Below are 25,061 nucleotides of genomic sequence, written 5' to 3' on the forward strand. Positions count from 1 at the left end.
GGAGCTACGAGGAGGCAGGAGCGAGGAGGCAGGGGCGAGGAGGCAGGAGCGAGGAGGCAGGAGCGAGTAGGCAGGAGCAAGGAGGCAGGAGCATGGAGGCAGGAGCGAAGAGGCAGGAGCGACGAGGCAGGAGCGAGGAGGCAGGAGCGAGTAGGCAGGAGCAAGGAGGCAGGAGCATGGAGGCAGGAGCGACGAGGCAGGAGCTACGAGGAGGCAGGAGCGACGAGGCAGGAGCGACGAGGCAGGAGCGCCGAGGAGGCAGGAGCGACGAGGAGGCAGGAGCGAGGAGGCAGGAGCGAGGAGGCAGGAGCGCCGTTTACTGCCTGTTTAATCGTTTACTGCGGCGCGCGCCACAAAAACGAGCGGCATCAGTTTTATGTCTGAGTAAAACTGAGATTCGCTAATGAGAGAAGAGGAAGAAGAGGAACAGGAAGAGGAAGAAGAAGAGGAAGGGGAAGAAGAGGAAGGAGGAGAAGAAGAAGGAGAAGAAGTGGAAGGAGAAGAAGAGGAGGAAGAAGAAGAGGAAGAAAAGGAGGAAGGAGAGGAAGAAGAAGAAGAAGAAGAAGAAGAAGAAAAAGAAGAAAAAGAAGAAAAAGAAGAAAAAGAAAAAGAAGAAAAAGAAAAAGAAGAAAAAGAAGAAAAAGAAAAAGAAGAAAAAGAAGAAAAAGAAGAAAAAGAAAAAGAAAAAGAAAAAGAAGAAGAAGAAGAAGAAGAAGAAGAAGAAGAAGAAGAAGAAGAAGAAGAAGAAGAAGAAGAAGAAGAAGAAGAAGGAGAAGAAGAAGGAGAAGAAGAAGAAGGAGAAGAAGAAGAAGGAGAAGAAGTGGAAGGAGAAGAAGAGGAGGAAGAAGAAGAGGAAGGGGAAGAAAGGAGGAAGAAGAGAAGAGGAAAAAAAGGAAGAGGAAGAAGAAGAGGAAGAAGAAGAGGAGGGGGAAGAAGAGAAAGGGGAAGAAGAGGAAGGAGAAGAAGTGGAAGGAGAAGAAGAGGAGGAAGGGGAAGAAAAGGAGGAATTAGAAAGAGGAAGGAGAAGAAGAGGAACGGAAAGAAGAGGAGGAAGAAGAAGAGGAAGGAGAAGAGGAAGGAGAAGAAGAGGAGGAAGAAGAAGAGGAAGGGGAAGAAGAGGAGGAAGAATAAGGGGAAGGAAAATAAGAGGAAGAGGAAGGAGAAGAAGAGGAAGGAGAAGAAGAGGAGGAAGAAGAAGAGGAAGGGGAAGAAGAGGAGGAAGAAGAAGAGGAAGGAAAATAAGAGGAAGAGGAAGGAGAAGAAGAGGAAGGATAAGAAGAAGAGGAAGGAGAAGAAGAGGAGGAAGAAGAAGAGGAAGGAGAAAAAGAGGAAGAGGGGGAGACTGGGGCAGAAGGTTCTGGTAACGGCAGAAAGAAATGGTCAGGATGGGCTCCCTTAGGTCACTTATGGACGCAATAAATGTTCCAACATATGTATTTATTTGGTTAAAAAACACTGTTCTCAAACTGTGGTGCGCGGGCTTGGAGCGAATAACGATACTGACTAAACTCTGCTCAGCTCTGAAGTATCTGCGGGACCCAGACGGGCCCCGGGGCCGCGGTGTGAACGCTCCTTAAGAGGTCTTGCCATCGTAAGGTAAAAAAGCCTTTACTTTAAAACATCGGGGACTAAACGTGGACTAAAACAGTGTAAAAGTCAGAAGCCCGGTCCGCAGTACGTTTAGTACTTTGCACACTTTTATCACCTCGACACGCTCGGGACGGTGTTTGTAGCAGGACTTTTAAACAGAATAGCAGCTACACTCCTGTCACTCACACAATACTACATGTTTTATTATCTATTGCACACACACTTCTCATGGCGGAGACAGGATTGAAGTTTTTGACGCGCTAAAACTAAAAATCTAATCTCTTTGCGTTGGCGTTTTATTTTCATGTGGTCCTCGTTCTTCTTTGTCCTTGAGTTTACCCGTGTCTATGGAAATGAAGGCGCGCTGCTAAAATTAGATCGTGTTTGCAGAAAGCTCGTCCTTCTACTTCAGGAGAAACCGGCGGGCGTCGATAGCGCAGCCTTCAGATAACCTGTATGCTAATGCTAACCCTCCTCCCGCCGATCGACTCCGCGAGCAAACGGTGGGAGTGGCATCTTTCGCTAAGCTCCGGCCCAGATTGGAAACATCCACGGGGATAGAGCCAGGTCGGAAAGGATTGGAATCCAATTTCACTTAATACTGCACCTTTAGGAGGAGTCCGGGGGAAATCGGCGCTAATCCGAGTGCGTGTGAGCGACGTCGCGCTGAGCCACAAAGTCCAGATGGAATCGCACTCTTCTGTGAGTTTGAGTCGAGTCGTGTCACCGCCGCGCTGCTAATACAGTTACACGAGGAGCGCGGGAGAACGGCGGAAGTAGTGGAGCTTGTGCGGCGAGTGAAACAAGTCGGACGCCGCGGAGCTACGGAGCCATGGAGCTACGGAGCTACGGAGCCGCAGCGCTACTGTTATTGGCAAAAATCCCACGGCAGTGCAAACCGTCTGGAGATACATTAGCCAAAATAATGTAAACAAAAGTAACAGTATTTGGGTTAATCGATAATAGTGATTATATAGGTCACAATATAATCTTAGGAACTAAAAAAGAATAGTTGTGACTATTTTAGAAGCAAAATTAAGTAGTTTTAATTAAATCTATAGTTCAAAATAAATACACAGAAAGATAAAATTGGTCACAAACTTGAGAAATAATAGGAATAGTATTGACGAGATTTCACAGTCAGTAAAAATGGTGAATTATCAGTGACATCGTGGCGTCCCCGCTTGCACCTGATGCCCTTCCCACGTTTGTACTAGTTTGGACAAGTTTTCATAAGACATTTGTAACACATTCCTAACAGGTTTGTGACACGTTCGTAACACGTTTGTAACACATTTAAAACGCATCTCTAACACGTTCATAACAGGTTCGTAACACGCCCGTAACATTTAAAACGCATCTCTAACACATTTATAACACATTCGTAACACACTTGTAACACATTCGTAACACACTTGTAACACATTCGTAACACACTTGTAACACATTCGTAACACACTTGTAACACATTCGTAACACACTTGTAACACATTCGTAACACACTTGTAACACATTCGTAACACACTTGTAACACATTCGTAACACACTTGTAACACATTCGTAACACACTTGTAACACATTCGTAACACACTTGTAACACATTCGTAACACACTTGTAACACATTCGTAACACACTTGTAACACATTCGTAACACACTTGTAACACATTCATAACACACTTGTAACACATTCATAACACACTTGTAACACATTCATAACACACTTGTAACACTGCTTGCACTTTCCCCGTGTCAAAAATTGCACTAGAATTAAACCTGGAAGTAAAACTAGAACAGAAGAGGAACCGGGGCTAAACCGGGACAAATGTGTGATTATGTTTTCTGCTCTGCCACAGTTCATTTCAAACCAACACCACTGAGTCCCTCATGTTAATAACAAATAGCTTCACTCCGAACACACTGCAGGTGCACGAGAGATGCAATAAAGACACACATCATTTGTCGGGCCATTTTTGGTTCTCTTTTTTTGTTGTCAGAAAACATCTTTATATGAATCGATGCAGCGGCGGCGGCTGCTGCACTGGAGGTAGATTATAGTTCAGGCACGTGCCGTGACGGGCCGCCGTGTCCTCTGAACACACCGGCGCGGATTTCCACATTCCCGTTAGTAATGCATAGTAAAATACTCTCTCCTCTCCATCTGCCTTAATCCTGCCCTGTCACGCACCTGTGTGTGTGTGTGTGTGTGTGTGTGTGTGTGTGTGTGTGTGTGTGTGTGTGTGTGTGCGTGTGCGTGCGAGAGCGCCCCCTACCTGAGTCCCAAGAGGCTACGAGTGAGTGTGAGTAGGACGGGAGTGCGACTTCCTGCCTCGGATGTGTCCAGTGTTTGGAAAGCGGAGCAGGTGAGTTACTGATGAGGCTGAATTACATTGTGCAGTGGAACAAAAGGATCAGATTTGCTGTTTTAGACGTGCAGTTTCAGTACTTTCCCAATATAATTCAGTATCAAGAATACGAAATATACAAACATATCGTGAGATGTTATTCAGCTTTAATAAAAGGAAAACAGCTTGAAGTGAGTCATCTGAAGATGTGAGTGTCATGAGTGTGAGGGTGTTCGCAGAGGGGGAGGAGCCTAGTGTACGTGTTTTAGTGGGAGGAGCCTATTGAGCAGCTTTTAGTGGGAGGAGCCTTTTTCACATGTATTTTTTAAGTGGGAGGAGCCTAGTAGAAAAAGATTAAGTTGCATCATCTGGACTTTGTTTTTAGAAAAAACAAACGTTTCGTCATTCTCGATCTGCAAATCAAGACCGGGTATTTTATCCTACTCTGAGAAGGCCCTGCCCACCGGGCGGGACCTCCTGATAAAAGGTGTTATTGGTTTCACTAGAAACTAAGCCTCTTTGTTTTCTATCAAACTAGCCTCTTTGTTTACTATCAGTCCTTTAATGGGCCATCAGCCTCATGTTGTACCCGGCTCACTCTCCCTCCTCCCCGAGTACCTGATTAGCATCCGAATGCCCTGGGCGTCGACCTCTCCAAGGATTCAAAACTCCATTATGGGAGGAGCCTACTGTACACGTTTTTAGTAGGAGGGGAATCCGGAGCTCCAGGAGGAAACCCAGGCAGACGCTGGGAGAACATGCAAACTCCCGACAGAAAGGCCCTGCACTACCCGGGAACTGATCCCAGGACAGTGAAGCGGGAGCTCTGACCGCTGTCCTACCGTGTCACCAAAATAATAAAATGATACATTTTCCATACAAGCTGTTATAGAATAAACTGAAAAGCACAAATCCATGAAACGTTGATCCTAAATAAATGTATCGTGTCACGTCCTGTTATAGATATTATGTATATCATATGCAACACTCTCACTTTGACAAGCAGCAAACTCATTTGTCTCTAATCATTCTACAACAACAGTTTTTTTTATACGAGCAAACAACTGTCCGAGCCATCGCCATGCCAACCACAACAACGCTGAGACGTCAGTGAACCGTCGCCGCGGTTAATCTGAGTTCAAACTTACAGAGACGGCGAGTGTTTCCAACATGAAGACAACACAGGAGAAACCTTACCTGCAAGAGACAAGAGAGAGGCAGGATTAGACACACGACTGCACAACAACCACCACGAGCGCCTTACATGTTCCACAGTACGGCATTTAACGTCCATCTCCATGGAGACCAGCAGGGAGTGGTCCCCCCAGCACAAAGGTTACACACTGCACCTTTAACCAAACCTCATAGACTCTTCTCATTGGACGAAACAGTTGTAATACGTACAAATTGAGCTTGTTAAAGTCAATATCCTTTGATTATTTAGGATTAAACGTCTCATTCTTTGAAAAACCAGCAGCAAATTCGCACTTTTTAAACACTTTCAGCAGCGACTGAAATGTGAAGCGCTCAGAATCACATACACTTCAGAACCTGTTTGAAAAGGTGATTTTAGCATTTGTAATACGCCTCTTTGGGGTTTATTCACCTCATGTTGTATTTGTTAATTGTAAATTATGTGTGAATTACAACTTCTCAAATGTCTTTCCCAGACAGTGAGCTCAGACATGTTTATTCTACAGTTCTGAAACCACTAATAATTGTGACTAATCAACAAACTTAATAAGAAAAAATGAATATCATGTCTTTAAATGTATTAGTTGATGTTATATAATAAGAATAATGTGAAACGTCTGTAAATCTAATGACAAATGTGCAGAAATATGACCGTTTACCATTATTATAACTTCTACAACATCACTTTTCTGTCATTTTTTGTTTTTAATCAGTTAATTAAAGACATTTGTCGAAGGACAAGGGATGCTGGGACATTTGTCTAAGGACACGAGATGCTGGGACATTTGTCTAAGGACACGGGATGCTGGGACATTTGTCTAAGGACACGGGATGCTGGGACATTTGTCTAAGGACACGGGATGCTGGGACATTTGTCTAAGGACACGAGATGATGGGACATTTGTCTAAGGACACGAGATGCTGGGACATTTGTCTAAGGACACGGGATGCTGGGACATTTGTCTAAGGACACGGGATGCTGGGACATTTGTCTAAGGACACGAGATGCTGGGACATTTGTCTAAGGACACGGGATGCTGGGACATTTGTCTAAGGACACGGGATGCTGGGACATTTGTCTAAGGACACGGGATGCTGGGACATTTGTCTAAGGACACGAGATGATGGGACATTTGTCTAAGGACACGAGATGCTGGGACATTTGTCTAAGGACATGAGATGCTGGGACATTTGTCTAAGGACACGAGATGCTGGGACATTTGTCTAAGGACACGGGATGCTGGGACATTTGTCTAAGGACACGAGATGATGGGACATTTGTCTAAGGACACGAGATGCTGGGACATTTGTCTAAGGACACGAGATGCTGGGACATTTGTCTAAGGACACGGGACGCTGGGACATTTGTCTTCACTGTCGACCTCAAAGACAAACGCTGTTGTGGTTTCAGAGCGATTCTCTCGACATCGTCTGATCGCACACTTCCTCTGTAAAGTGGGCTGAAGCTGTGGGGACCTCAATGTGGGTCCCAAAGGTCACAATCTGCTGCAATCACACACACACACACACACAAGCACACACACACACACACACACACACACACGAGCACACACACAAACACACACACACACACACACACAAGCACACACACACACACACACACACACGAGCACACACACAAACACACACACACACACACACGAGCACAAACACACACACACACACACGAGCACACACACACACACACACACACACACGAGCACACACACAAACACACACACACACACACACACACAAGCACACACACACACACACACACACACGAGCACACACACAAACACACACACACACACACACACACGAGCACAAACACACACACACACACACGAGCACACACACACACACACACACACACGAGCACACACACACACACACGAGCACACACACACACACACACGAGCACAAACACACACACACACACACGAGCACACACACACACACACACACGAGCACACACACACACACACACACACACGAGCACACACACACACGAGCACACACACACACACACACACGAGCACAAACACACACACACACACACACGAGCACACACACACACACACACACACACGAGCACACACACACACACGAGCACACACACACACACACACACGAGCACACACACGAGCACACACACACACACGAGCACAAACACACACACACACACACACGAGCACACACACACACACACACACACACACGAGCACACACACACACACACGAGCACACACACACACACACACACGAGCACACACACACACACACACACGAGCACACACACACACACGAGCACACACACACACACACACACACACACGAGCACACACACACACGAGCACACACACACACACACGAGCACACACACACACACACACACGAGCACACACACACACACACACGAGCACACACACGAGCACACACACGAGCACACACACACACACACACACGAGCACACACACACACACACACACGAGCACACACACACACATGAGCACACACACACACACACACACGAGCACACACACACACACGAGCACACACACACACACACACACGAGCACACACACACACACACACACGAGCACACACACACACACGAGCACACACACACACACACACACGAGCACACACACACACACACACACGAGCACACACACGAGCACACACACGAGCACACACACGAGCACACACACACACACGAGCACACACACACACACACACACACACGAGCACACACACACACACACACACACACACGAGCACACACACACACACACACACGAGCACACACACACACACACACACACGAGCACACACACGAGCACACACACGAGCACACACACACACACAAGCACAAACACACACACACACACATGGGTGGGGGGGGCGGTTCCTCTGGGCTCAGGAGCAAACAGCAGATCCAGATGTGGAGGCAAATGAGCAGCTGTTTGACAACCGCCGTCACCGTGGAGACGGCAGCTCCAAATACAAGAGCAAATATCACCATCATAATAATAATACAAAAGTACAAGTCTGTGGTGTATTTGTTGTCAGCGGAGGCAGAGTTTAGGTCTAGTTTGTCGACTGTAGATGTAGAAAGTTTAAATATTGTTGAGGTGATGTCAGTTGTGCCAAAAATGCAATATCATTACAGTGCAGTATTACAAGTACAAAGTATTTGGAGAAACTACTACTCAGAGAACTTGTATAAAGATATAAATATATATATATATAAAGTTACAAAGCGCGGTTGCCGGGGGTTTTACAGTAGAAATAAATGCGATGTCTGATGTAATTTGGCGTTGAACCGGCGCCTGTCTCGTCTCTATCGTGACGTTTGACTGACATAAACCCGACGGCGCCGCTGCTCCGCCCGCCCGTGTTGTGGAGCCATAATTGAGTGCGTGTTCTGACAGCGCGAGTGTGAAATGGAGACATTAGAGGCGGCGGCGTGTAATGTCATAAACCGCCGATGAAATAATGCACAGATGAGGACGGACCCTCGGAGCCGCGCGGTAAACTGACACGAGACCCTCAAGTGTTCGGCAGGGACTCGTTATAATCGGCGTTATTTATGAGACAGGAAACGGGTTTGACGTGACGCGAGTTTGACAGAAGCACCGGACTTTTCCTCAGACTTGAACCAGAATATGAAGTGTGTCCGGGCCATCGCGGGAACATGTGTCAGACGCTTTGGAGAAGGACGAGTTTGACAAGAACATGAGGACGATATCCACAGTTTGGAAACACTTTTGACGTTCAGAACTGGTCATTAGCAGCAGGTCCTCCAGGAACTCCTGAACCTCTGACCTGCACGAACCCTGTAGGATCTCCTTGTGTGTTCAGGGCTCGTGTTCAGCTCCTCCTTGTGTTCAGGGCTCGTGTTCAGCTCCTTCTTGTGTTCAGGGCTCGTGTTCAGCTCCTCCTTGTGTTCAGGGCTCGTGTTCAGCTCCTTCTTGTGTTCAGGGCTCGTGTTCAGCTCCTCCTTGTGTTCAGGGCTCGTGTTCAGCTCCTTCTTGTGTTCAGGGCTCGTGTTCAGCTCCTTCTTGTGTTCAGGGCTCGTGTTCAGCTCCTCCTTGTGTTCAGGGCTCGTGTTCAGCTCCTTCTTGTGTTCAGGGCTCGTGTTCAGCTCCTCCTTGTGTTCAGGGCTCGTGTTCAGCTCCTTCTTGTGTTCAGGGCTCGTGTTCAGCTCCTCCTTGTGTTCAGGGCTCGTTTTCAGCTCATCCTTGTGTTCAGGGCTCGTGTTCAGCTCCTTCTTGTGTTCAGGGCTCGTGTTCAGCTCATCCTTGTGTTCAGGGCTCGTGTTCAGCTCCTCCTTGTGTTCAGGGCTCGTGTTCAGCTCCTTCTTGTGTTCAGGGCTCGTGTTCAGCTCCTTCTTGTGTTCAGGGCTCGTGTTCAGCTCCTCCTTGTGTTCAGGGCTCGTGTTCAGCTCCTCCTTGTGTTCAGGGCTCGTGTTCAGCTCCTTCTTGTGTTCAGGGCTCGTGTTCAGCTCCTCCTTGTGTTCAGGGCTCGTGTTCAGCTCCTTCTTGTGTTCAGGGCTCGTGTTCAGCTCCTCCTTGTGTTCAGGGCTCGTGTTCAGCTCATCCTTGTGTTCAGGGCTCGTGTTCAGCTCCTTCTTGTGTTCAGGGCTCGTGTTGAGCTCCTTCTTGTGTTCAGGGCTCGTGTTCAGCTCCTTCTTGTGTTCAGGGCTCGTGTTCAGCTCCTTCTTGTGTTCAGGGCTCGTGTTCAGCTCCTTCTTGTGTTCAGGGCTCGTGTTCAGCTCCTCCTTGTGTTCAGGGCTCGTGTTCAGCTCCTCCTTGTGTTCAGGGCTCGTGTTCAGCTCATCCTTGTGTTCAGGGCTCGTGTTCAGCTCCTCCTTGTGTTCAGGGCTCGTGTTCAGCTCCTTCTTGTGTTCAGGGCTCGTGTTCAGCTCCTTCTTGTGTTCAGGGCTCGTGTTCAGCTCCTCCTTGTGTTCAGGGCTCGTGTTCAGCTCCTCCTTGTGTTCAGGGCTCGTGTTCAGCTCATCCTTGTGTTCAGGGCTCGTGTTCAGCTCCTTCTTGTGTTCAGGGCTCGTGTTCAGCTCCTCCTTGTGTTCAGGGCTCGTTTTCAGCTCATCCTTGTGTTCAGGGCTCGTGTTCAGCTCCTTCTTGTGTTCAGGGCTCGTGTTCAGCTCCTCCTTGTGTTCAGGGCTCGTGTTCAGCTCCTCCTTGTGTTCAGGGCTCGTGTTCAGCTCCTTCTTGTGTTCAGGGCTCGTGTTCAGCTCCTTCTTGTGTTCAGGGCTCGTGTTCAGCTCCTTCTTGTGTTCAAGGCTCGTGTTCAGCTCCTTCTTGTGTTCAGGGCTCGTGTTCAGCTCCTTCTTGTGTTCAGGGCTCGTGTTCAGCTCATCCTTGTGTTCAGGGCTTGTGTTCAGGGCTCGTGTTCAGGGCTCGTGTTCAGCTCCTTCTTGTGTTCAGGGCTCGTGTTCAGGGCTGGTGTTCAGCTCCTGACCGGCCTCGGGACGACAGATGGACATTGGCATGGTTGCTATAATCTGGCATATTTACACGTGTAATTTACATGTGTTCACTCCGCCTCCAGTGCTGGACTTTAAGTGACCAATCAGCTCCGAGAGGACGAAGCAGAGGACAGAACCACATGTGTCCATTAGAGTTACAGGCTTCTATCCGGGTTATATATATATATATATATATATATATATATATATATATATATATATATATATATATATATATATATATATATATATATATATATATATATTTATGAACAATGTACTCTGACTTTACAGCCAGTTTAAACAGGTCATGTTTAAACGTGTTTACCGTGTATCCAGTCACAGGAAGCTCATGTTTAAATGTGTTTACCGTGTATCCAGACACAGGAAGCTCATGTTTACACGTGTTTACCGTGTATCCAGACACAGGAAGCTCATGTTTACACGTGTTTACCGTGTATCCAGACACAGGAAGCTCATGTTTACACGTGTTTACCGTGTATCCAGACACAGGAAGCTCATGTTTACACGTGTTTACCGTGTATCCAGAAACAGGAAGCTCATGTTTACACGTGTTTACCGTGTATCCAGTCACAGGAAGCTCATGTTTACACGTGTTTACCATGTATCCAGAAACAGGAAGCTCATGTTTAAATGTGTTTACCGTGTATCCAGAAACAGGAAGCTCATGTTTACACGTGTTTACCGTGTATCCAGTCACAGGAAGCTCATGTTTACACGTGTTTACCATGTATCCAGAAACAGGAAGCTCATGTTTACACGTGTTTACCGTGTATCCAGTCACAGGAAGCTCATGTTTACACGTGTTTACCATGTATCCAGAAACAGGAAGCTCATGTTTAAATGTGTTTACCGTGTATCCAGTCACAGGAAGCTCATGTTTACACGTGTTTACCATGTATCCAGAAACAGGAAGCTCATGTTTAAATGTGTTTACCGTGTATCCACAAACAGGAAGCTCATGTTATGTCAATGCACAAATCTCCCTGGTTACTATGTGTAACCATGGCGCCGCGCAGTCAGCCAAAACAATAGCATTGTTCACACTTTGCTCGAGATATATTTACATTCAGTATTAAGCCTGAATTTATGCACATATTTATCAGCTCTTAAATAATACAATGTCCCCTGAACGCCCCATGGCCCTGTTCAGTCTATAAGTATGTAAAGTATGTATAGTATGCAAAGCATGTAAAGTATGTATAGTATGTAAAGTATAACCGCTCCAACATCTTTGCATCATGCTCTCTCCTGCTCACACTCCTTCCTTGCTCCCCTCTCGCTCTCACTCTCTCTCTCTCCCTCCCTTCCCTCTCCTCCTTGCTCCTCTCTTTCTTTCTTTCTCTCTCCCCCCTCTCTCCTAATGCTTCCCCTCTCTCTCTCTCCTCCTTGCTCTCTCTCTCTCTCTCTCCTCCCCACTCTCTCCTCTCTCCCTCTCTCCCTTCCCTCTCCTCCTTGCTCCCCTCTCGCTCTCTTCCCCTCTCTCACTCCTCCCCTCTCTCTCTCCTCCTCGCTCATCTCTCTCTCTTTCTCTCTCTCTCCTCTCTCTCTCTCCCTTCCCTCTCATCCTTGCTCCTCTCTTTCTTTCTCTCTCTCCCCTCTCTCCTATTGCTTCCCCTCTCTCTCTCCTCCTTGCTCTCTCTCTCTCTCTCCTCCTTGCTCTCTCTCTCTCTCTCTCTCTCTCTCTCTTCCCCTCTCTTCCCTCTCTCTCGCTCGTCCCCCCTGTGCGAGCTGAACCTACTGAATTATTAACTAACTAAAGATTAACTCATCATTTTAATTAAACGTTCAGACAGAACAAGGTCGGGCGACAGAAGGACGTGGCTCTGCAGACAAACAACTTAAATCAGGTGCAGACGACGCAAAAAGAACACGAATCACCACGTACTTTATTTATGTACACATTTAAGACGAACACCACGTCTGCGTCTACAACTGTCTGACGTGACCAGATTTACGTTTGCATCATTTTGAACGTGATGAATAGATTCCTGTCAAAATAGAATATGTATTTCTAGATAAACACGATGTCACGACCAGATCCTAGCGCCATCTCCAGGCCGGTGTCTGGAATCGACGCGCAGATCTATTAAGTCACATGCAGCTTCTAATGTTTCTTAATGCAGGATGTATTCGCGCCACAGCTGCCCTGGGACAATCGATGATCTCTGCCACTGTATCCGATTGTCACACAACAGGGCTGCAGTATTTGGGGAAAATATGTTCACGCAGCTCTAGAGGCGATTATCAAAGAAAACAGAGCAACAAAGCGCGATTTGAAGAGAAAACGCCGCCAAAGCCGCTCGGTTCAGACGGCTGGGTGGATGGGGGCTAACGCTGACCTCTGTACACAATATACCACACAATACAACACAATATACAACACAATATACAACACAATTCAACACAATATACAACACAACAAAACACCTAAACCAGGGTTATCTTTATTATTATTACTCCAATACGCCATTATGTTTCCCTATTCAAATGTGGAGTGTTTATGATTACGATGTTGCGTTAAATGTGAATTGTGATGTGACGGTTTATATTGTGCTAAAGTTTTATCGTCAGTGTTTCCCTCCGAGAGCCAAGTCTCAAGAACCTGTGCAAATAAAGGATTAAAAACGAGGTGATAACATGAAGTGGCTTAAGTGAAGAAACTAATGTTTTATTGTTTCTTTCTGGGCAATGTTTTTGAAAACGCACTTTCTAAAACCAGCATCTGCACACCAGAGCAGTCCTGGTTTAGACCTGGTTTAGACCTGGTTTAGTCCTGGTTTAGACCTGGTTTAGACCTGGTTTAGTCCTGGTCTAGTCCTGGTCTAGTCCTGGTCTAGTCCTGGTCTAGTCCTGGTCTAGTCCTGGTCTAGTCCTGGTGTAGTCCTGGTGTAGTCCTGGTGTAGACCTGTCGTAGTCCTGGTCTAGACCTGGTGTAGTCCTGGTCTAGTCCTGGTCTAGACCTGGTTTAGACCTGGTTTAGACCTGGTTTAGACCTGGTTTAGACCTGGTTTAGTTCAGGTCTAGTCCTGGTGTAGACCTGGTGTAGACCTGGTCTAGTCCTGGTGTAGTCCTGGTGTAGTCCTGGTGTAGACCTGTCGTAGTCCTGGTCTAGTCCTGGTCTAGTCCTGGTCTAGTCCTGGTGTAGTCCTGGTGTAGTCCTGGTGTAGACCTGTCGTAGTCCTGGTCTAGACCTGGTGTAGTCCTGGTCTAGTCCTGGTCTAGACCTGGTTTAGACCTGGTTTAGACCTGGTTTAGACCTGGTTTAGACCTGGTTTAGTTCAGGTCTAGTCCTGGTGTAGACCTGGTGTAGACCTGGTCTAGTCCTGGTGTAGTCCTGGTGTAGTCCTGGTGTAGACCTGTCGTAGTCCTGGTCTAGTCCTGGTCTAGTCCTGGTCTAGTCCTGGTGTAGTCCTGGTGTAGTCCTGGTGTAGACCTGTCGTAGTCCTGGTCTAGACCTGGTGTAGTCCTGGTCTAGTCCTGGTCTAGACCTGGTTTAGACCTGGTTTAGACCTGGTTTAGACCTGGTTTAGACCTGGTTTAGTTCAGGTCTAGTCCTGGTGTAGACCTGGTGTAGACCTGTCGTAGTCTTGGTCTAGTCCAGGTGAAGTCCGAACGATTATGAGATAAACAAGTCTAAAGTCGCACTGTGGAACATTCCCGGAAAAGGAATTCATTAATGGAACTGTCTTGCATTTATTCATTTACAAGTGTTTTCATTGCTCAAAAATACCTTCAAAGACAAGTATTCTTACTGCGACTGGGACCGCCTCGCCACAGATCTGACCCGTTATCGGTCCGAGAGGCGTCACCTACTTGTCTCTATGGAGATAGATATTGTCTAAGCGCTCACTAAATTTACAAAAATACAGAAATACAACTAATACACCTTAAATCACTTGTCACTTCCCTCTGTTTGATTGTTTGAACAGAATGTTAGCCTTGTTCCTCAGAAAGCTAGCGTTCCTGTGCACTGCAGTTGTCATTTTGAGTTCTGAAAACACGGCCGTCGCTCAGGGTTACGCGAGCCGATCCTCTGTGGTTATCGTAGCGCGTGTTTTGCAGCTGATGTTCGGCTCGGTCTGGACTTAATCCAAAGTGAACTTTTAGGTCAAAGCGGCGCAAAGCAAATCCGTTCACTCCCAATTAACTACTCTACGAGGCACGAGCGCTTTCGGCGGCGTTAGCGAGTTAGCGCGCAGAGTTGGGGCTACGCAACTTTCAGCTTTATCACTGTCCCAAAGAGGAATCGATCCTAAAAGGTCAACAGAGATACAAAACTCGTGCAATAAACTACTAATTTACATCTTAAGAAGCAGAAATACAGTCCTTTAAAGAGGCAGCAATATAGTCCTTTAAAGAGGCAGCAATACAGTCCTTTAAAGAGGCAGCAATACAGTCCTTTAAAGAGGCAGCAATACAGTCCTTTAAAGAGGCAGCAATACAGTCCTTTAAAGAGGTAACGGTACTGACCAATCACACCAGCTCTGAGCTTTAAAACAGCATTCATTGTTGTTATGGAGATAAAAGAGGCTCATGGCAGAATAAAGTTTAATCACTACATCTAGTCCGATGACAATGATAATGCCTTATACCGTATTTTCCGGACTATAAGTCACACCGGAGTATAAGTCGCGCCAGCCAAAAATGCATCATAGAGAAGAAAAAAACAAATATAAGTCGCACTGGACTATAAGTCGCATTTCTAAAATCCAAGACCAAGAACAGACATGTCATCTTGACTTTTAAAAATAATAACAGATGAGAGAACATGGTGAATAGGTGTACGTATGCTAACGCTAACACCTTCAGCTACATGAGGCACAGACAGAACTGTGGTAAGTGTCTGGTATGTTAACGTAACATATGAACAGTTATTCAGATAACTATAGCATAAAGAACATGCTAACAAGTTTAGCAAAGCATCAGTTTTACCCCAAATCACTAAATCCACTGAATTCTTCTTCCTCTGTGTCACTTCTAAACAACTCCACAAACTCCAGAGGAAGAGGAAGTGCAGATTCTTCTTCTGCGTCGCTCAGAGCCTAGAGCGCCCTCTTGTGGTTGTCAGTGTGAAAAGAACCAATAATAACGCATGTAAGTCGCACATAAAAAATCCAGAAAATGCGGTAGTTGTGATGCTTTTACAAACTGGTGTAAGACAGAACTCACTTTCTACTAAACCTGTTTCTCTCTTTTAAACATTCGAAATACAAAATAGAAATGTAAAGTTTTGGCGGCGATATCTTCCAAAGTTTTCTCAGCGACATCTCGTCATTTCCCACCTCTGAAAACACATTTAATTCGGTGCGTGCCCAAAAGTCATTCTGAAGTCCAATTACTCACTGAAACCGCGGCGAGCGTGGAAACTCGGGCTAAATGAATTTGGTAGATCATTATGTTTTATGAAGCATCGGACGATTTCATTTTAAAACATAATGATCCGGGAGGAGGAGGAGAAAAATGAGAAGGAGATCGCATCCTGGATCCATGACTAATTTTACTGGTTTGAGAGATGTGGTTTTGAAGCTCAATTAGCATTTTAATGTTTTAACCTTGTCTGTCAGGCTGTGATCAGCGACGAAGGGAGAAGGTTTCTCACTAAGAAGAACTGAGAAAAGGAAAACCACAGAGCCGTTTGTCTTAATGGTGTCTTTAACGTTTAATTCAACGCTTGACAGCAGAGATAAAATACGTTTTACTCTCAATATGATGAAGCGGTCTGTGGTGGAAAAGGTCTAAAAGATTGTGATCTCGACGCTGTTTTAGTGTCACTTTCGTCTTTGTTTTTCCTCACTGAATTACTTTTGTGAATGTGCATGAACTTCAAAATATGGAGACGCGCTTTCTAGACCAGGCATGTCCAAACTAGGGCCCGGGGGCCAAATGCGGCACGCAGACCAATTTTCGTCGGCCCTCCAGCTTCCTGCTACGTCGGCCCAAACAGCAAAAAGTTATATAGGCAAAGGTTATAAGGCATATTGATGTTATACCGACGTAATATTAATGTTCTAGGTCTAATTAAAGGTGTGGAGGCTCATCGCAATTACGTCAAATGCAAAATTTTGAACGATTCACTGTCATTTGTGGCCCCGTGTACGTTTCAAAATGCGGCCCTTGGTGAAAAAAGTTTGGACACCCCTGTTCTAGACGATCACCTCATAAGACAAAATGGCAAAATGATCAGGATGAACTTTGATTCATTGATTCAACACGAGTATTTCCAAAGAAGCTGAGAACAAACCACACAAACCACACTTCAGACTCGAGCGCAGACCACCTCGGTGTCCAATCGCCTCCATCTTCCTCCGGTGGCGCTCCCTGTCGGCCGCCGCCCCGACAGAACCACCCGGCCCGATCGGGGTGGCGCTTTGGCGATCCTATCTGACGTACGCGCTGGTTCAATTCCCCTCTCCGCCCCCCCGAGTGCGCTGTTCAAACGCGCTCCGATAGCCATCCTGTCAAACAGCGGACTTCCTTCCTCTCGCCGCTAATCCAAACATGCAGCGCGGACGTGAGATACGAGAGAACACATGTACACACACTAGCGCGGGTATCGTAGGGTCGGGCGCTCAAGGGGATTTACACGGACAGGCTAAACTTACACCCAGATTTGTAGTCGCCTTATCCGGAACTTGTTTTATCCAGAAAAAGAAGCCCCACCTTCCATCCCTCGAGAATCTAACTTTCATATCATCCCATCTTACATGTCACTTCTGAGTAGACTTAATAAATGACATAAATATCATAAACTGAACACTTTATATAGTTTAATATCATTCATTTGTAAGTGAAGGGACGTTCCATTTGGCTAGAATCGGCCGAGTGATTGAGTTTGAGCGACGGCGGCGGGAGAACGTCTAGGCCGAAAGCCACGAACACGCAGATGAACACCGTGAGCTCAAACGTCCTCATAAATAAGGCGGAGGCAAAGTCAACGCACCGCCGCGTGACAAATGAGAGTGAAAACGCTCGGCGGGTCCACGCCAGGTCGTGTGACAGCGAGAACGGAGAAAGGGTCGGATCGGAGACTCTTTGAAAACGTGGTTCTGTGAAGATTCGAGGCCTGTTCTGACGGAGGGGCTTTAGATCTGAGGGCGGGTCGGTCTGAAGTGTGAGGGCGGGTCGGTCTGAAGTGTGAGGGCGGGTCGGTCTGAAGTGTGAGGGCGGGTCGGTCTGAAGTCTGAGGGCGGGTCGGTCTGAGGTGTGAGGGCGGGTTGGTCTGAAGTGTGAGGGCGGGTCGGTCTGAAGTCTGAGGGCGGGTCGGTCTGAAGTCTGAGGGCAGGTTGGTCTGAAGGCGGGTCGGTCTGAAGTGTGAGGGCGGGTCGGTCTGAAGTGTGAGGGCGGGTCGGTCTGAAGTGTGCGGGCGGGTCGGTCTGAAGTGTGAGGGCGGGTCGGTGGGTCGGTCTGAAGCCTGAGGGCGCTGCGTTGTGACGGCTCGGGCGACGGGGCATCAGCGCCGCGTAAAGAACTGTCAGATTTACGCAGATGAAGCCGTTCAGAGGCTTGCAGAGTTCCAGAGTGTGCGTGTTCTCCTCGCGTTATTGTGGCTCTCCCTCTCAAATCGGGACGCACGTTTTTACATGTTCTTTAACCGTTGTTCGGAGCCCTCAGCGGTCAATAGTCGATGAACCGATAACGATAACACCTCCCAGTTCTGTTTGAATTATGTCATCTAAATGTAAGTGATGCTTGGATATGAGGAGTCGACTAAACGGGAGTGGCCTTGGCAGAAGCTCTCAAATCTATAAAAGAATCTTTAGGATTTGAGCCGGTATCTGAACTTCACAGACAAGACCCTTAGATCCCGCAACTAGAAATATATTTATACAGAAAATAGCTAGTGTAGTGGGTGAAAAGACTGTTTAAACTTGCGCAATTCACTCCCAAACCCTTAACTCTCTACAAGCCTTCTCCTTTCTGCTGTTGTGAATATAAATCCTTTGAAATCCCTCTAGAATAGTAAGTCGACTTATTAAAATCTTGGTCGCCGTCAACGACTGAATGACTAAAGGTCAACGGTTCTACCACTTTGTCCTGGTTGTGAATACAGCACTCTGAAATAAAGAGTCACGCTGTAAGGTCACTGGTGTTAGCCGCTGAGCTGGAGCAGATAAAAAGTGAGACATTTCCCATCTCAGGTGAAATACTGAATAGTCCAGTCTGTTTTCTTCAATAACATGAGATGAATGTGGACTAAACCGTGTGTGATTAAATACTGCAGTGCACTTTCCCCGTCTCTGCTGCTGCTGCAATTTTCAGTTTTTTGTTCTAAATGAGAACATTGCCCCCATTCATTATAATGTAAAAGCACTTTATGACTAAATCAGAACACTTTGCACCATCTAAAACATTTTATAGATCGTAAATTCAGAGCAAACAGCCTGACGCATCACTATATCATTATTTCAGGAGGTGACGTGTTGGCTGTGCTTCACTTTTATGTCTGAAAAAAGTGATTTTGTTGTGAATGTTCAGTCCTTGTCAAATAAATAAGAAAATAAAAGTATGTTAACGTTATGCAGCTTCTGTTGTTGATGCAAAGGGAGATTTTACACTGTGTGTGTGTGTGTGCGTGTGCGTGTGCGCGTGCGAGTGCGCGTGTGCGTGTGTATGTTATAGCTCCATAGATCTTACATTTAACTCAGATGCTGGATTCCACACAACTGGGAGTTTGGTTATTTTAAGTTTCCATTGTCTTATTTCATAGGGAAAATGCCGGATTATAACTACAAAGCTCATTTACATCTGCAGTCCCAAGGCAGGTAACCAAAACATACAACACACACAAATAGGAGACAAGAACAGCACAAGGACATGTTAAAAAACGTATATTTTTGGCTTGTGGTGTTTTATGTACATGATGTGGCTCATGCTAAAGCTCAGGCTAAAGAAAGGTAAACATTAGAACCTTGAACATGTTCAATGACACGACAGTCGTATTGAACTCTCAAAAGCCCCACTCGCTGAATCACTTTCATCCAAATCTAAACAAAAGAATCTGCTTTGTTTATCACACTTCCCTCTGAAGATTCAACCTTTAGCTGCAGAAAATCCACTGGATTTGTTTTGACCAGCCAAAGTACACAGAGCTTTGGCCTCGTGTTTAGAGTGTGAGCCAGAATTTTACAGCGTCTGTGGACACGTCTTCATCAGAGCAGAGAAGGCCGAGGCAAAGCATGCTGGGCTTAAAACTAGTATAAAGTCAACAGTTCTATCAATGCACTGTATGTATTGTATTAGCATTAGGCCTTCTGTTCCATCATTGTCACCACATTCACAATTACAAGGGTTATTTTCTACTTTCTTTTTTGTTCATATTAAATCCAGCCTTGGCTTTAAATCTGAATATTTTGAGGCCAGGTCCGTGTCCTCTCCGTATCCAGCTCCCTCGAGTACAGATCAGGCAGTAGCATTAGCATTAGCGGCGGCTGATGTAGTCGAGTAGCCAGGAGCAACCATCTTCTCCAAATTAAATCGTGTGTTTCAGACCAAACCACACGCTTAAAATCCTCCCATTTTTACATCAATAGAAAAACAGCTTCAGGCCAGTCTCCCCAGTGAGAGCCTGTATTATCTGATGTAATGTTAGCTCTCCTTCGCTCTGAGCTGCTCTGAGCAGGTCCCTCGTGACAGAACGGGCAATTTTGGGTTTGAGGTTTCGATTTTTGTAGCATTGACCAAGGTCATGAAACAGCCCAAGGTAAAGTTTGATCTGAGAGTTGATCTTCTGCTTTCACCCAGGTCAAATCACATCAAAATGTCATGACTATATACGTAGACCTTTGATATTGTAAAGATCATAAAGAACTACAGAACTACATTAGATCATGGGTTGTGAAGTGCCCTTAACACCATTTCACTGATAAAGACGTGCGGCTGATGCAAGACTTAAACACATCATTAACCCACGGCAACTGTCACTCAACAAGACGAGCGTTAAAGCTGTGAGTTTCACACCACGGAAGGAAAACGGAGGTATTTACATCTGACAAACGAGTTCCTCTCACAGAGGAACTACATTCTCTGCATTTCACCCATCCTTCAATGGTGCAGGGTCAACCAGGGTCAACAGAGGTCCACCAGGCTTAACCAGGGTCAACTAGGCTTAACCAAGGTCAACGAGCCTCAACCAAGGTCAACCAAGTTTAACCAGGGTCAACCAGTGTCAACCAGGGTCCACCAGGCTTAACCGGGGTCAACCAGGCTTAACCAAGGTCAACAAGCCTCAACCAAGGTCAACCAGGGTCAACCAAGCTTAACCAGGGTCAACCAAGCTTAACCAAGGTCAACCAGGCTTAACCAAGGTCAACCAGTGTCAACCAGGGTCCACCAGGCTTAACCGGGGTCAACCAGGGTCAACAAAGGTCCACCAGGCTCAACCAGGCTCAACGAGTGTCCACCAGTGTCCACCAGTGTCCATCAGTGTCCACCAGTGTCCACCAGTGTCCACCAGTGTCCACCAGAGTCCACCAGTGTCAACCAGGGTCAAACAGGGTCAAACAGGGTCAACCTGTGGTGAGCAGGTCAGACCTCGCCTGGTCACGACTGGAGCTGGAGGATTTCACCCATGGTGCATTTCCCCCTGAAGGAAACTTACTCTGGCTCTAACTTATATAAATATATTAAAATACACGGAGAAGTTTAAAGCCACTGTGGAACATTCCAGACAAACTAAACCCTTCACCAGAAAAGTGAAATACCATAATGCTTCTGACGTTTAGCTTTTTCAATAATCGTGCCACATCAAATTTCAATGTGACAAGGACTGGATAATGTCATTTAATTTAATATATATTTATTTTCTTTCAGATGCAGCAAACTTTTTTCTATTTTGGGTTGAGACCAAACTCAAACAGGAAAAAGGTCTAAAATCAGGACCGTGTAATTCCTCATTAAAAATCACTGGGAAAAGTTTTACAAAAAGAAATAAGATGTTTTTAATGGTAATAAATTTAATGGCACAAACTGATGAAACCTTTTTTTTTTTTTTTGGTACATTTCGGTTAATGAGATTTTTGGCTGAAATTTACCAAAACTTGCTAATGAAGCTCCATTTTGAGATCAGGCTAAAAGCAACAGGAAGAGCTTAAGGAGAACATTTCATTCTGGCAGGAGAAAAACACCTTGTGGAGCAGAAAGATGAAAGTAACTCCAGTGAAATCACACATTTAAATTATTTATACCAGGGGATTTCAATTACCTGCCACGCCAAATGTCATTTTACAAGTGAATTTTAATAAAGCTCAGCCAGAAACAGAAAGATAATGGGAATATCAACAAAGCTGCAAAAGAGAATGACACGTTTCATTTCTTCACTTGTTTTTATTCAAAGCCAATTACACTTTACAGAGACTTTTGATCCTTTACGAGACACTTTTAAAGAAGCTGTGATTTATGTGTGATTTTTGGAAAGGAAAACTCAACAAACCAATGCAGCCATTAAAAAAACATATTTAAAAATCTAAAATCAGAATTAAAATAAGAGATCTCCACCATTTAAAGGTGCAATATGCAACTTTTCAAAATGTTTTATGCAGCTCAAATCTGCAGCAATCCTCCTGAGGTTGTGAGACAGGCTCCTACACAGGCTCCTACACAGGCTCCTACACTGGCTCCTACACTGGCTCCTACACTGGCTCCTACACTGGCTCCTACACAGGCTCCTACAGTGGCTCCTCCACTGGCTCTTACACAGGCTCCTACACTGGCTCTTACACAGGCTCCTACACTGGCTCCTACACAGGCTCCTACACTGGCTCCTACACTGGCTTCTCCACTGGCTTCTCCACTGGCTCCTCCACTGGCTTCTCCACTGGCTCTTACACAGGCTCCTACACAGGCTCCTACAGTGGCTCCTCCACTGGCTCCTCCACTGGCTCTTACACAGGCTCCTACACTGGCTTCTACACAGGCTCCTACACTGGTTCCTACACTGGCTCCTACACAGGCTCCTACACTGGCTCCTACACTGGCTCCTACACTGGCTCCTACACTGGCTCCTACACAGGCTCCTACACTGGCTTCTCCACTGGCTAATAAATAAATTGTATATACATTCTAAATGCATCTGATATTTTTGGGCCGATATGTAGGGCAGATTATGAGGATTTTAACCCAACCTAAGAGAGCAGTGTAGTGTTCTTTGGACATCGGCAAGACGGGGATTTGAGGCAGAGTGCACTTTTAGTATAATATATTGGCCAATCCATCGTTCTATCCCTAACTGAGCATTACAACTGGGGAAGGGAATCTGAAAATGGGAAATGTCAGTGACAACACAACCCCAGAGTAGTTCTAGTTGTAATCACACACATAATCCTGCTGTGGGGTTCAGAGTCATGTAAAAACCGGGAACATTGCAATGGAAATGAACAATTCTGAACAACGTAATCACTTTTGGGGAATTAATCCTCATTAACATGTCACTGAAATCCATGCTAAGACAACAAAAAAAACACACACTTAGAATAGCAATACAACCACAACATCAAGTGTTAATTATGCATATATTCTTGTATGGAAATGTACATAGAGCATCTGAAATCTCGCTATATTAAACCCACAGAGACAAAGCACTAAACATAGACCTTGTGTGCTGCAATGGGGAAAACAGATTATTTTTACATGGCTTCTCCTCCCGTCAGATCAAACGCTGCAGATGCATACGTACGTGGAACAGTCTTTCATGGTTAGAACGTGATCGTGTGGCGCCGTGGCAGCCGGCTCGTCTCCGCGCTCATTTCCTTTGGTATCCGCGCGCCTTGACTGATGTGCAACTTGAACTTATCGATCGTCAATTTGATCCACTGCGGGCCGAGCACATAAAACCTGGCTGGCGGGAGAAATGCTATTAATATTCTCCCCGGTGTCGGAGCGTCCGCGGCTGAAAGGAAGTCTTGGCTCGGTTATCGACGGCTAACGAACGGCGGGAACGGCAGAACGTTGGCGTTACGTTCAGAGGAGCGAGTGATTTTTGTTCACGTCAAAACAGTCGAGAAAGCCTACGTCGTTTAAAACTGAGCTGGAGATCAGGATCTGGTGAAGGGTTATTCCACACTATGGAATTAGACATATCCATCTCCATTGAGACAAGATACAGGTCAGATTTGTGTTGAAGCTATTTTTTGAGCAATAAAACAAACTATAATATGTATATGAACTATAAAAAGAGCAAGATGTATTGCAATGGAATCAAAATCACAATTTGAATGGTCGAAACATGGAAAATATGTAATTATTTGAGTAAAAATGTGTAAAACTTGATAACTCTAATTCAAATCTGTTCACAAATGCATGGGATTTGAAAAAAATATATATGTACCGTCATTTTTTTACTTTAAGCCGCTACTTTTCCCCCACACTTTGAACCCTGCGGCCCATAAAACAGTGGGGCTAATTTAGGGATTTTTACTGGCTAACGGCCACTGGGGGGCACTCTAGCAGGAAGCGCAAGCGTTTGACACTCAGAAGAAGACGTCACTGTTCACAGACGTGTTCTCTGCATTTTAAGCTTCAAAATGCTGTGTGTTTTGTTACAATCAGACTCATATTCACAGAGGAATGAGTCTAATGAGGAAGTGAATCTAGACGCGGTGAAAGGCAAAGACACACAGAGCGCGGACATGCGACATGTGATGTATACGACAGTTGGCAGTTTGGAACCTGCTGCAGTGAAATGAGACTTTCTTGGCCAGACCTGACTCACGGGTCAAAAGACTGTGGATCACTGCTGTGGACCATATTTATGTGTGAATATCTCTTGTTACAACATGGGCCCCTGCTGCTTATTGACAGCTGCGGTTTATATATGTACAATTTATTTTTCTTTGTAAATATCGTTGGCGCAGTTTATAGTCAGTGTTCTATAGCCAGAAATTACGGTAAGTATAATTATTTTTATTTTTTTCAGTTTAAATATATAAAATAACACTGAATATGGCAAAGAAAGCGAAACAACAACAACAAAAAGGCAGCAAAATACATCCCAAAAAGTGACGGCACGCATTATCCAACACAAACGTCTCAAGTTCAATAGAAAGGCGGAATGTCATTTATTTTCTTTTTTCTTATGTCTATTACCAAGTCAGTCCAGTCTTAGATCATCTGTTTGTGGCATCCAATTTTTCGTGATGGTCTTTTTCCTGCAGCGAGAAGAACGTTCCAAATGTGTCCGTTTATCGTATCCACGGCAGGAGTTTTGAGGCCCAGATACATAGATCTGAAATGCCAGTGCTGGAAACATTTTGCACTGCTGTGTTAATCTCAATTCAATATTTAAGATTGTATTATTGGTTATGGTAATGCTCATGGACAAGTTTAACGTGCCAAACAAAACATAATTGCTAATCTAATCAAAATCGCAATATTGTCCTGCCCTTGTTTGTACCGCGGAACATTCCAGTTGCCGTAACATCT

At 45.6% G+C, this 25,061-nt stretch overlaps 1 protein-coding gene across 1 annotated transcript in view; it reads right to left on the minus strand.

Annotated features, from left to right (window-relative positions):
* pvrl2l (PVR cell adhesion molecule related 2 like) overlaps positions 1-3,709 on the minus strand; it is a 196,607-nt gene extending 192,898 nt beyond the window's left edge. The window contains exons 1-2 of the mRNA XM_072447238.1: positions 3,632-3,709; positions 2,198-2,324 (exon numbers count right to left, since the gene is read on the minus strand). Of these exons, the coding sequence (XP_072303339.1) occupies positions 2,198-2,324; positions 3,632-3,709 (205 nt within the window). The remainder of the gene's footprint in view (positions 1-2,197; positions 2,325-3,631) is intronic.
* Between the last annotated feature and the right edge of the window lie 21,352 nt (positions 3,710-25,061).

The sequence above is a fragment of the Eucyclogobius newberryi genome, unplaced genomic scaffold (assembly GCF_026437365.1).
Source record: "Eucyclogobius newberryi isolate DKJ021-1_F unplaced genomic scaffold, fEucNew1.0.hap1 SCAF_16, whole genome shotgun sequence".
Lineage (NCBI taxonomy): Eukaryota > Metazoa > Chordata > Actinopteri > Gobiiformes > Gobiidae > Eucyclogobius > Eucyclogobius newberryi.